General features: G+C 36.4%; 2 protein-coding genes across 2 annotated transcripts; both read right to left on the reverse strand.

Moving 5' to 3' along the window:
* Positions 1 to 2,178: 2,178 nt before the first annotated feature.
* On the reverse strand, positions 2,179 to 4,996 carry LOC108173620 (ninja-family protein 6-like). The gene is made up of 2 exons (XM_017333044.3): positions 4,537 to 4,996; positions 2,179 to 2,531 (listed from the first exon to the last, which is right to left on the reverse strand). Exons 1-2 carry the CDS (start codon positions 4,994 to 4,996, stop codon positions 2,179 to 2,181), a joined length of 813 nt encoding a protein of 270 aa, XP_017188533.1.
* Positions 4,997 to 9,629: 4,633 nt separating this feature from the next.
* On the reverse strand, positions 9,630 to 12,565 carry LOC103438200 (ninja-family protein Os03g0419100-like). Its single transcript, XM_008376730.1, has 2 exons — positions 12,043 to 12,565; positions 9,630 to 9,994 (listed from the first exon to the last, which is right to left on the reverse strand). Exons 1-2 carry the CDS (start codon positions 12,563 to 12,565, stop codon positions 9,630 to 9,632), a joined length of 888 nt encoding a protein of 295 aa, XP_008374952.1.
* Positions 12,566 to 13,423: the final 858 nt, after the last annotated feature.

A 13,423-nucleotide genomic window follows, 5' to 3' on the forward strand; every position in this document is an offset into this window, starting at 1 on the left:
ACTAGAATTGACTTTGTTAAATTTAAATCTATGTTTTATAATTTATGTTAAATTTATAGAAAATTCGATTTTAATTCCTAATTAAGATGAAGTTAAAAAAAAATGTCTTATACAAGACTAAAAATTGATTTTAGTCCCTAGACTCTTTTTAATGCCAGCATATGTATTCAATGTCTTTCTTTTTTATTTATAATTTTATGGTGTTCTTAAATTACATTTTATGAAAATATTATAAATTTTAATTCTCATTATTATGGTGAGTATCTTATATAAAAAAATATTTTCGTAGAGATTTTTCGATACACTTATGTTTGTGCATATTTTCTTATGTGCCACTAATTCATTACAATATATTTAGGTACGAACATTTCAGTACATTGGGTTAGTAGAATATGTTTAGATACGGACATTTAGGTACACTAGTTTAGTTTAGTATAATATATTTAGGTACCGACATTTTGGTACACTAGTTTAGTATCATATAGTTAGGTACGAAATTTTTGGTGCACTTATGTTTTTGCATGTTTTCTTATGTGCCACTAATTCATTACAATATATTTAGTTACGGATATTTCAGTATACTAAGTTAGTAAAATATATTATGATACGGACGTTTAGGTACACTAATTAGAAGAACTTAAATAAAATTAATGAATTAAAATGTGTATGATAATAAATTTAAAATTTAATGTAATGACATTAAATAAGATATCTATTAAATATTAAAAAAATATATAATATGAATTTGAATTAAGTACACATTAAGGGACTAAAATCAATATCCAATCTAACACCAGGTTCTTATTAAATTTTAATCTTCTTGAAGGGTTAAAGTTCAAAAACCCTTTTTTAAATTATATTGTCTTGTGATGTTAGTATGTGAAACAAGAATGACTTACCTAATATTATAATGTCATTTTCGCATTAAGGATCATTCATGTGAAGAAAATACATGTGGCCCAGTGATAGATACCGAAACCGAAACCGAAACCGAAACATAGACAAATTGGACCGAAAGCTAAAATAACGGTTTTGTTTTGGATCTTAATATTTAGAACCGAACTTCCTAATATAAAACAACATTTAATTTAATAATTAGCAAATTAAGTGCTGGGGTTGTAGTCGGTTATTTGGTGGAGTTCATACGTGATTTTTGATTTGGATACTTGAATTTTAGTATAGTGGTTATTAGTTGCTGGAATTTGTGTTTCCCTTTTGATTTGGAAACAAACCAAGAGATTTCCTTGAATTTTAGTACGGTAGTTATCAATTTTGGTTTTACAAACTGTAAATTGTCCCTTCCCTGTTTAGGAGCCAAAACAAACTGAAAAAATTATAAAAACGAAATAACAAAAATTGGGAACCCCAAACCGAAACAGGCTTGTAAGGTAAGGTAAATTTTTTAACAGGACTATAAGTTAGGCCCAAACTGCAACAAAAAACGTTTGCAATCGAATTGAACCAAAATCAAATGGTTCAATTATTTTAGTTCCCAAACCGAACCAAAATCGAATGATAAAGTTTCCTACTTGTAAAGATTAAGAGAGTTTTAGAACTTTGGTGGAAAGCAAAAAGAAAGGAAGAAGAGATCCACAGCATTAAAAACCCAGTAAAGAAGAAATAGAACCTTGAGATTTTGTTTAATGGAGTTTAAATGAATGAGATCTAAAGGAAAGGAGAGTAGAAAAAATAGAAGAGAATCCAACTATAAAAAGGAAAGCCCTAATAACCCAATCAAACTCAAGTTGGACATAGTACAAAGCCAACAAGTTATGAAGAGACCGAAAATCTGTAACAAGTTAGGAGGGGATCCAAGGTATACATGCTTCACATCATAAATTCAATGTCCCATGAACTAAGAGGTGCTGAACTTTGGAGGTATCACAAAATCGACAAGTTACAAGGTGATCAGAAGTCCACTCGATATCCATTGCCCGAGTGCTTTGGCGGAAGTATACTAATCAAGAGGCAAGAGTTCTTGTATATGTCCAAATGCATAAGCTTCAACAACCACACCTATACAAAGGACTATATATATTGTAATATACGGAGTACAAATCATCATAAAATTAAAGTAACTGCTCAAATGAGGGTGCTAATATGTTAATTAACATTCTGTTCATTAAAACGTTGATATCAGTTACATTCCTAAGGGGTGACGGAGCCACCACCGTCAACCTAATCAGAAGAAGGGCGGACAAATATATGCCGCAAAGGATTGGCGACTTCCTTTCCACCGCCATGCTTAATGAATTCGGCAGGGGAGTGGAAGAGGCCGTGACAGACACACAAAATGTGGACCTCGCCATCACGGGCATACAATATTCCTTCTATCTGTCTTCCCCCTTCTCCAGTGGTTCTCACTGAAACCATGTCGTCCCCATCATTCTGGGGAACACTTCCAGTGGAATGTTTGACCCTCTTTGGTGTACTTTGTGAAGGGCCAACCTCTTCTGTAGTGGCCGCTGTTACAGACGAGGCTACTGGTGTAACATTCCTTTGGGAATGCAACGTCTGAACACTTATCGCACCTGCATGGAATTTAGACAAGTTCAAATCACAGGTCAATGAAAGTCAAATCCTCTATACGTTTCAATCTGAAACTAGCAAGTTGTCTCAATCTGAAACGATATGCATCATGATATTGTACACAGATTTTGTTGATTTGAAATTGGATAAACATTTATGAGACGTGGATACGAGTTTTATATATTAAGAGAAATCAATCAATCATGCACGTTCTTTACCCTTTACGTTTCAAGTCAAAAACAAGAAAGAACCGAACTCCAACATATATATGATCACAGAAACAACATGCAGATAACATAGTTGAGCAGGAATTTGAATATAAAAGCTTATATGTTGTCTCAAGGTATCAAGGTTTCAAGGTTCTCCAGTTTAATTATGTGTCTGTGCGTGTAGATCTATAAATTCTGTATAAATCTAATAAATTTACATATTAGGCTGATAAATCGATGTTTCCACTTCAGAAATTGGCATATTAGGTTGATAAACCGGCTCAGATCTATATCCCAAACCCACCTGAACTGAAGGAAAACTATATTTTTCTGGATCTATTTGAATCTAAAGATATCAACAGATTTGCCACAATGAAACTTTGAGATTTCTAAGACGAGACTGCTACAAACTAATATTCCAAAAATGAAGAGAGAAGAACAACAAAACTCTTTTATCAAGCATGGTCAAAAAAGTTATAGTCACAATGCTGAACCGGAAGTTAAAAAACCAGCAAGTACATATATACAGGGGAAGGAATTCCTAAACTGTTGATCAAAACTATTACTTTATGGTGAAGAGACCAACTAACTCCGACTCAAAACATGAACTATATTTTGTGTAAATTGTAAGTTTCCATAACAGTAAAGTTTTGGAATGTCACTTACACATTATGTGTAATAACACACTTAACCCGTAACTAGGCAACACTACATAAGAATTTTTTTTTACTTAATTACTAAAATGGACTGTAAGTTGGGAGCAGCCTCTCCATAAATGGGGGTAAGGCTAGCCGACATTCACCTCTCCTAGACCATGCGTAAAGCGGAAGCCTTGTGCACTGGATACGACTAAAATGGACTGTAAAGATGAAAATTTTGATTTTGATTAGCTTCTATTGGTCTTATATGTAACTCTATTATTTTTTCGATACGTTGTCGGATAGACTTTTATTTAATTTCTATTAATACGCAATTAATTAGTTATATTTTTCCATTTGATTCATTATGCGATAAAGTTTGACCTAATTTTTGTCGGCACTCGAATGTTTCCCATATTCAATACGCGTGTTCACCAATCCTTGCCTTCTTTAACATCGTTGAATAAGCAAAAGAAACCTATAGATCATCTTTCCTTGTGGGCGCCGTAAATTGTCGTCTTTGCTTCCCTAGTTGTTATATTATTTTGCTACACATTTCATGACCAATTCGAATGTACCAACTACCGAATCATATCAAATACCCTAACGACCAAATTTTATCAATTACCCTAACTACCGAATCGTATCAATAACCCTAACTACCCAATCATATCAATTTTTATCTTTCATTCTTCACGTTCAGGATTACATCCATAACGAATTGTATCAATTACCTAACAACCAATCATATCAATTACCCTAACTTACCAAATCGTATCAATTTTACCCTAAAAACCAAATCGTAACAATTTTATCTAATTTTCTCTTCCACGATCCAATTCCAAAAGTTTCAATCGTGACCTTCCACAGAGAATTAGGGTTTTCTACTTTCATTTTCAACTAGTTAACTAGTTCCTCTTTAATTAGCTATATAACACACCATGCATATATCTACGAAGTACGAACTAAAACAGAAAATTATATAAAAAAAAACACACACAAACGTATACTATCTTTTTATTTCAACAGAAAACACCATGCTGCAAAAATCATATGACAAGATCAAACAATCACACCTTAATCTAAAGCTTAACATTAAAACGGTAAACAAAAGCGAGCATAGACAAATTATTAGATTTGAAGTTTGATGTGTGGCATACCCTCTGCAGCACGAGACACAGTGAAATATCCCTCCTCTTTGTAATGGTAGATTGTATCCGAAGCCCCGGCACCGTTAGAAGCACAAGACGCACTACGCACCGCCAGAGCTGCTGGAGATGCCGGAGCTGCTAAAGCCCTAGCCACCTCCGGCAAAGCAGCTGGTTGCTGGCTCATCTGCCTCTGAGCTGTTGGAACGTCCTTGTTCCTGATCGCCAACCGGGACTCTGATGGAAGAGAGCTTGCCCTCAGAAGCCGTATCGAACGAATCGGAGCAGAAGCCATCTGCGGCGCCCTGGCCACCGTGGAGGACCGGTCGAGAGGGTTTTGGTTGGAATTATCGGTGTAAATTCCGCTGCGAGAGATTTCCAGGTTGAGGTCCGGGATCTGGGAATCGACGGTGTTGTTTTGAATGGCGGCGTTGTTGGGTTGAGAAAGGTTGTCTTTGTTTGCGGCGGCCATTGCAGACAGGAACTGAGCAGATTGGACTGAAAAACGATTTGTTTAAGCTTCTTCTGCAACGAAAAAAAAAAAGAAAAGTAAAAGTTAGGGCAAAACATGAAAATTTTGATTGCATGGTTTTTGACAGGATAAATTATAAGTACAGAAAACAAAATGAAAAATGTAGTTTGTGACCCAATTTTTGAAACTGCATGCAGCAAGAAAATGAAGAAGAATGAGAAATTCAAAAACCCAGAAACCCCAAAATTTAATCTTTGACCCAATTTTTAAAACCCAGAAACGGTTACATGGGATTTTAAAGTTACCATGAAAAATTCAATCTTTAACCGGAATTTTTAGAAAATGAGAGAGAGAGAGAGAGAGAGATAGAGAGAGAGAGAGAGAGAGAGAGAGAGAGAGAGAGAGAGGGAGATGAAGCAAACCCAGAAAGGATTAGATGGGTTTTTGGAAATACCATTAAGAATTCAATCTTAACCTAAGTTTTAGAAAAATAAAAAGAGACAACCATATATATATATATAGGGAGAGAGAGAGAGAGAGAGAGAGAGAGAGAGATGGAAAAAAACCCAGAAAGGCAGGCTTACAAGGGTTTTGTGACAAGACTGATGCTCCGCAACCAACTATTGTCTCTCTCTCTCTCTCTCTCTCTCTCTCTCTCTCACTCTCTGCAAATACAGAAATGCAAACTGATGTGAGAAATTTGGAGCTGGGTGGGGAAGATATATATTGGAAATCGGTGAGGAAAAGGGTTTGAAGGTGTTACAGTTGCTGCATTTCTCAATCCCCACGTGGTTACAAGAGGAGAGCACAGTGTTGTAATTAAGGAGAATGGTTCACATTTTCTACGGTTACTCTTTTCATCTCTCTCTCTCTCTCTCTCTCATCAGCATTTGCAATTTGCAGCTCCATGACTTTGCTCCTTTCCCACCACCTGTAACTCATCTTAGCTGTTTCTGCGTTTTCCTCTTTCTCTTATGGATTTTTGTTTGCAATTGTGAGGAAAAATTAGGGCAATTTTGAAAACGTTGAGGATTATTGCCAGGGATTTTTTGACCACATTTATGTACTAGGTGATGTGGCAATTGACACATAATCACATTTAATGAGATAAGCGCATTGATTAACATGACATATACACATTTGTCATGTCACATGATACCTGAATTGTCACATCCCGACCCGAGCCCCCCACTACATCCTGGGCTCGAGCCGTAGCACTATTTGTCCATTTTGGGCCCTACCACTCCCTCATGGTTTTGTTTCTGGGAACTTACACGAGAACTTTCTAGTGGGTCACCCATCATGGGATTGCTCTCGCATGAACTCGCCTAACTTCGGAATTCCGATGGAACCCGAAGCCAGTGAGTTCCAAAAAGGCCTCGTGTTAGGTAGAGATGAGAATATACATATAAGGCTTACAGGATCCTCACCCTTGGATGATGTGGGATCTTACATGAATCTAGTAAAAAGATATGCAGGTCTTCCTAGCATTTTCCTTGTGTCCTAGCACATAATGCTACGGTGGTAGTCTACATGTCCCATGTAAATCTTTCTCGTCCTTCAAATAATAGCAACTTATATAGAATGAGTTCACCCGTCACCATGCACGACTATTCGCTGACAAAAACTTACACACATCCTTTTATCACCAGCACATAACGCATCACCAGCACATAACGCTACGGTGAAAGTTACTTGTGCTATATAAATCTTTCTTGTTCTTCAGATGAGAGAAACTTGTACAAAACAAGTTCACCGTTAATGCAACGTTTCAATCCAATAATATCTTGTTATGAAAAATATTTATCTGCGACAATGCGTAATTGCGACTACGTAACCCATTTTACGTAATGGTTTTCCTTTAAGTTCGTAATTCGCAATGCTCTAGCAAAGCAATCCCCACTTGAAATTGCACTATTTTTAAGAGATTTGCTCACACTTTTTTGCACCTATTTAGAAAAAATTTAAATCAAACTCTTTCAATTCAATTTAATCTTATCGATGAAAATTTTTTCACAAGGTAATTAGATTTTAAAATTTCAAAAGAAAAAGAAAAGTCTAATTACACAAAAAAAAAAAATTAATTTGAAACACGTATGAAAATGCTAAAAAATTGTATGACTAATTGACCTATCTCAAATTTATTATATACCGATCAAGACGAGAGCTTCCAATCGTATTTGACTCATTTAACGTCTCTAAAATCATTTTACTAATTAATTAGAAGGAAACTTTAACGAAAAGCTCTCGGTACTATTTACTTTAACGAAAAATCATATTTTTACACTAAAAAATCAATCGTGGTACTATTTACTTTATCATTTTTTTTATTCTTTTCGTTAAAACTTAAAATTTTCAAATCATTTTCATTAGTTTTCTTTAATTCAAATTCACAATTATATAAATCATTACACCCTGTGCAAGGAAACCCAACACTAAAAACTCGGCGAAGACATTCAGATTAAAACCCACAGCGAGGAATTGAGAGATATATCTCTCTCTCTCTCCCCATCTTATCTCTCTCAGTGTCTCAGATTCGATGTGACAAGTGTGGGCCATGCTTGCTGTGCCAAGTCAGCGAGGTGGGTCCTGTAACTCCCAGCAAGTTGTAGGGCCAAGTGCTGCACCCCTGGTACGGACGACGTCATGGGTTGTTGTGTCGGTGCGCTTCGCTGTAGATGAAGATTCATCTTCCTTTCTATTCTTATCCACTTTCCTTTCTTCTTTTCACATATTATTTTTTATTTTATTGTCTTTATAAAAAATCAATATAAAATATTAATATAACTAAACCATAACCATTCAAGTAGAAAATGAAACGAGAGAAAAGGAGAGAATAAAAGAGAAGAGAATCATCTCCCAGGCTGCATGCACGGTGGGCCAAGATCTCGTGCCAGGCGCCGGGAGCACTCGGAGTCTCGAACCAAAGGCTGCCAAGTGTAGATAAAAACTCAATAGGGAAACAATGCCTTGTTTGGAATTTGCATTTAGAAGGGTGAAAACGCTTTTTTGATAGCCTGAGGTGCATTTTTGAGAAAAGTAATCCTAATCGAGTCATATTTAAAAAAGTAGTGTTATCTGCATACTTATTTTTACTTAACATATTTTTTTTAATTTTTGATCGTCGGATATAATAAATTGAAGAAGACTAGGAGTTTTCGGTGTTTGCGCACCTCTCAGACAGCATCGGCAGTGTACCACGCATGGGCAAATGCCCTGACCAAAATGGCTCATATCTGCTGTGTCGTTCTCTATTCCAGATACAGCCCTCTGGTTTGAACTGAAAGACGGTATTAGTGGCCCCCGTGCTGAGAGAGATCCCCGGCCAGGTTGAGTTCTCGGTTCTCTGAATTGGAGTTGCTGTTTTAGGGCATACACATGCAGAGGAGATGAGGGGGAACTGGTTACTTAGTAGGGCACTACGACTAAACCCTAGGCGGAACTGGTTTTGTTTTTTATTGTTTCACGGTGATGTGCATGGATTATTGGAATAGTCCAATTGTGGTTTCTCTATTCCAAGACAATTCTCTCTCAGGTGGAAGAGTGTTAATTAGGACAACACAGTGCACTTTATTGATTTATAAGCTCTTTTATGTACCAAAATTTTTATTATATACTCCTTACAAGTGTATAATTTTTTTTATATACTAATAACAGTTCCCACAAATTAGAGTATTCATGACAACACTTTAACTTCAACGTGTTTATAAATTTATGACAAGAGCACTTATAGAAAAGCGCTCATGAACAGAAGTTGTTTCTAGAGAAGCAATCCCAAACATGATTTGACTTTGTTATTATGAGAAACTTTTGTACATTATTCCGTAAGTTTACTAATTCACGTGTTATCGTCGATAAGCTTAATTTGTTATGAATTAGGATATAAATCAAACTGTTATAACATGAGTGAATTGGTAATAGCACATGAAAATAAGACAATCTAAGAGTAAGCAACTGAAAATGATAAAGTTTCCTAATTGTATCATTATGAGAGTTTTAGAACTTTAGCGGAAAGAAAAAATAAAGGAAGACGAGATACACAACATTAAAAACTCAATCAAGAAGAAATCGAACCTTGAGATTTTGTTTGAAGGAGTTTAAATGAATGAGATCTGAAGGAAAGAAGAGTAGTAAAAATAGAAGATATTCCAACTATAAAAAGGAAAGTCCTAATCTAAAAAAACTCAAGTTGGACATAGTACAAAGCCAACAGGTTATGAAGAGACCGAAAATCTGTAACATGTTAGAAGTGATCGAAGGTATATATGCTTGACATCCATCAATTCAATGTCACTTGAACCAAGGTGTGCTGAATTTTGGAGGTATTGCAATATCAACAAGTTACAAGGTGATCAGAAGTATGCTCAACATCCATTGTCCGAGTGCTTTGGCGGAACTATACTAATCAAGAGGCAAGAGTTTAATTATGTATATATATGTTCAAGTGCATGAGCTTCAACATCCACACTTATACAAATTACAAAGGACTATATATATATCTGGTAACGGAGCAAACATCATCATAAATTAGAGCTAATTGGTCATATGATTTTAAATATTTTAATTAACATCCTGTTGTATAGAAAATTGATGTCAATTACATTCCTAAGGGGTGACAACCACCATCGTCAACCTAATCAGAAGAAGGGCGGACGATTATATGTTTCAAAGGATTCGCCACTTCCTTTCCACCGCCATGCTTAATGAATTCGGCAGGTGAGTGGTAGATGCCATGGCAAACGCACAGAATCTGGACCTGGCCATTGCGAGCATAAAGAATTCCTTCTATCTGTCTTCCCCCTTCTCCGGTGGTTCTCACTGAAACCATTTCGTCCCCATCATTCTGGGGAACACTTCCACTGGAATGTTTGACCCTCTTTGAGGGATTTTCAGGTGTACTTTGTGAAGGGACAGCCTGTTTTGTAGTGGTCGCTGTTGCAGAGGAGGCTATCGGTGTAACATCCCTTTGGGAATGCAACGTCTGAACACTTATCGCACCTGCATGGAATTTACATAGTTCAAATCTTTGACGAAGAAAGTACATTTAAGAAAACCATACGAAGATGAATGTCACAGGTCAAAGAAAGTCAAATCCTCTGTACATTTGAATCTGAAACTAGCAAGTTGTCTCAAAATGTTATTGCTCTTGTTGCTATATAAAATGACATGACTTGGCTAAAGTCATGAATGCATTCTTGTAAGCAATTGGGATACAAATTCTAACGAGTGGTTTTAGAGTACTTGGAATTGACTCTGCAAATACAATTTATTTAACAGATGTTGAGGAAAGCTAGAACGATATGCATCATGATATTGTACACAGATATAATTTGTTAATTTGAAATTGGATAAACATTTATGAGACATGGATACGAGTTTTATTAAGAGAAATCATGCACGTTTTTTATCCTTTACTTTTCAAGTCAAAAACAAGAAAGAACCGAACTTCAACATATGATCACAGAAACAACATGCAGATAACATAGTTGAACAAGAATTTGAATATAAAAACTATATGTTCTCTCAAGGTATCAAGGTTCATCAAGGTTCTCCAATTTAAGTGTCTGTGCGTGTAGCTAGATCTATAACATCTGTATACATCTAACAAATTTACATATTAGGCTGGTAAACCGTCTAAGATCTAGTAAAAACTCTTTTATCCAGCACGGTCAGAAAAGTTATAGTCACAATGGTGAATGGAAGGTGACAGGAAGTTAAAAAACTAGCAAGTATATATAGGGGAAGAAATTCCTAAATTATTGATCAAAACTATTACTTTATGGTCAAGAGACCAACTAACCTAGACTCAAAACATGAATTATTTTGTGTGATTTGTAAGTTTCATAACAGTAAAGTTTTGGAATGTCACTTGCACATTATGCGTAATAATACATGTAACCCGTAACTAGGCAACACTACATAAGAATTTTTTTTGAATTAATTACTAAAATGGACTGTAAAGATGAAAATTTTGATTTTGATTAGGTTCTTTATTGGGTTTATATGTAACGCTGTTATATTATTTTGTCTATACGTTGTTGGATAGACTTTTACTTAATATGTTTCAATATGCAATTAATTAGTTTTATTTTTCCATTTAGTTCATTGTGGGATACAGTCTGCCCTAATTTTTTGTCGGCATTCGAGTGTTTCCCATATTCGATACTTGTGTTCACCAATCATCGTGATCTTTAACATCGTTGACTAAGCATAAGCAAAAGAAACCTAGATCATCTTTCCTCGTGGACGCCGTAAATTCTCTTGTCGTTATATCACTTTGCTACACGTTTCATGACCGATTTGAATGTACCAACCACTTAATCGTATCAATTACCCTAACGACCAAATGTTATCAATTATTCTAATTGCCGAATCATATCAATTACCCTAATTAACTACCCAATCATATCAATTTTCCCCTAACGAACCGTATCAATTACCCTAGAAAAATGCTAAAGAGACCAAATTTATAAACCATTTTGTCGACCACGTGATGTGGCAGTTGATGGTTAGACTCATTTTTTAATGGTTTAGATAAGAAGTCTAAACATTAACCGTCAAATCATATATGGTCTACAAAATATGGTCAAAAAATTTGATCTCTTTATAGAATTACTCATTACCAATACAATTACCCTAACTTACCAAATCGTATCAATTTTACCTAATGCCCGAATCGTATCAAGAACCCTATAACTACCGAATGCACAACATTCTCTTCCATGAACCAATTCCAATACTTTCAATAGAGACCTTCCAAAGACAATTAGGATTTTCTACTTTCATTTTCAACTAGTTAACCAGTTCCTCTTTGAGCTACCCAGCACACCGTGGATATATCTTTGAACCAAACAGAAAATCATATAAAAACACACACACACACACAAAAACAAATACTATCTTTTTGTTTCAACATAAAAACATGCAAAAATCGTATGACAAGATCAAGCAATCACAACTTAATCTCAAGCTAAACATTAAAACGGTAAACAAAAAAGAACATATATAGACAAATTATTAGCTTTGAATATTGATGTGTGGCTTACCCTCTGCAGCACGAGACACAGTGAAATATCCCTCCTCCTTGTAATGATAGACTGTATCCGAGGCCCCGGCACCGATAGAAGCACGAGACGCACTACACACCGCAAGAGCTGTTGGAGCTGCCGGAGCTGCTACAGCCCTAGCCACCTCCGGCAAAGCAGCTAGTTGCTGGCTCATCTGCCTCTGAGCTATCTTCTGTTTGGTCTCCCGCCTTCTCGAGGCTAGAACGTCCTTGGGCCTGATCGGCCGCCTGAGCCTAGGTTCTTTTGGGAGAGACCTTGCCCTCGGACGCCGTATGGAACGAACTGGAGCAGCAGCCATCTGCGGGGTCGTTTGGGGTTCTTGAAGCCTCAAGACTTTGGCCTCCGTGGAGAACCGGTCCAGAGGGCTTTGGTTGGAATTCTCGGAGTAAATCCCGCCGAGAGAGAATTCCAGGTTGAGGTCTGGGATCTGGGAATCGGCGATGTTATTTAGCATGGCGGCGTTGTGGGGTTGAGAAAGGTTGTCTCTGTTTGCGGCGGCCATTGCAGATAGGAAGTCAGCAGATTGGACTGAAAAAGGATTTGTTTAAGCCACCTCTTCTGCGGCAAGAAAAAGCAAAAGTTAGGGCAAGGCATGAAAATTTTGATTGCATGGTTTTTGACAGGAGAAAATTATAGATACAGAAAACACTACGAAAAATGTAATTTTTGACCCAAGTTTTGAAACTGCATGCAGCAAGAAAATGAAAAGAGTGAGAATTTCAGATAACCCAGAAACCCCAAAATTTAATCTTTGACCAATTTTTAAAACCCATAAACGGTTACATGGAATTTTGAAATTACCATTATAAATTCAATCTTTAACCGTAATTTTAAGAAAATAAGAGAGAGAGAGATGAAGCAAACCCAGATATGATTACAAGGGTTTTTAAGAATTTAATCTTAAACTAAGTTTTAGAAAAGAAAAAAGAAAAAAGAAAAAAGAAATATATATGTACACAGAGAGAGAGAGAGAGAGAGAGAGAGAGAGAGAGAGAGAGGGAGAGAAATGGAAAAAAAAAACCCAGAAAGGCAGGCTTACAAGGGTTTTGTGACAGACTGGTGCTCCTGCAACCAACTTCTCTCTCTCTTTCTCTCTCTCTCTCTGCAAATACAGAACTGCAAAACTGATGTGAGAGATTTGAAGCAGGGTAGGGGGGGGGGATTTATATTGGAAATCGGTGAGGAAAAGGGCTTGAAGGTATTACAGTGGCTGCATTTCTCAATCTCCACGTGGTTACAAGAGGAGAGCACAGTGTTGCAAAGAGACTGGTTCACATTTTCTACGGTAACTCTTTTCATCCCTCTCTCTCTTTCTCTCTCATCAGCCTTTGCAATTTGCAGCTCCATGACTTTGCTCCTC

This window comes from Malus domestica, chromosome 06 (assembly GCF_042453785.1).
Source record: "Malus domestica chromosome 06, GDT2T_hap1".
Taxonomy (NCBI): domain Eukaryota; kingdom Viridiplantae; phylum Streptophyta; class Magnoliopsida; order Rosales; family Rosaceae; genus Malus; species Malus domestica.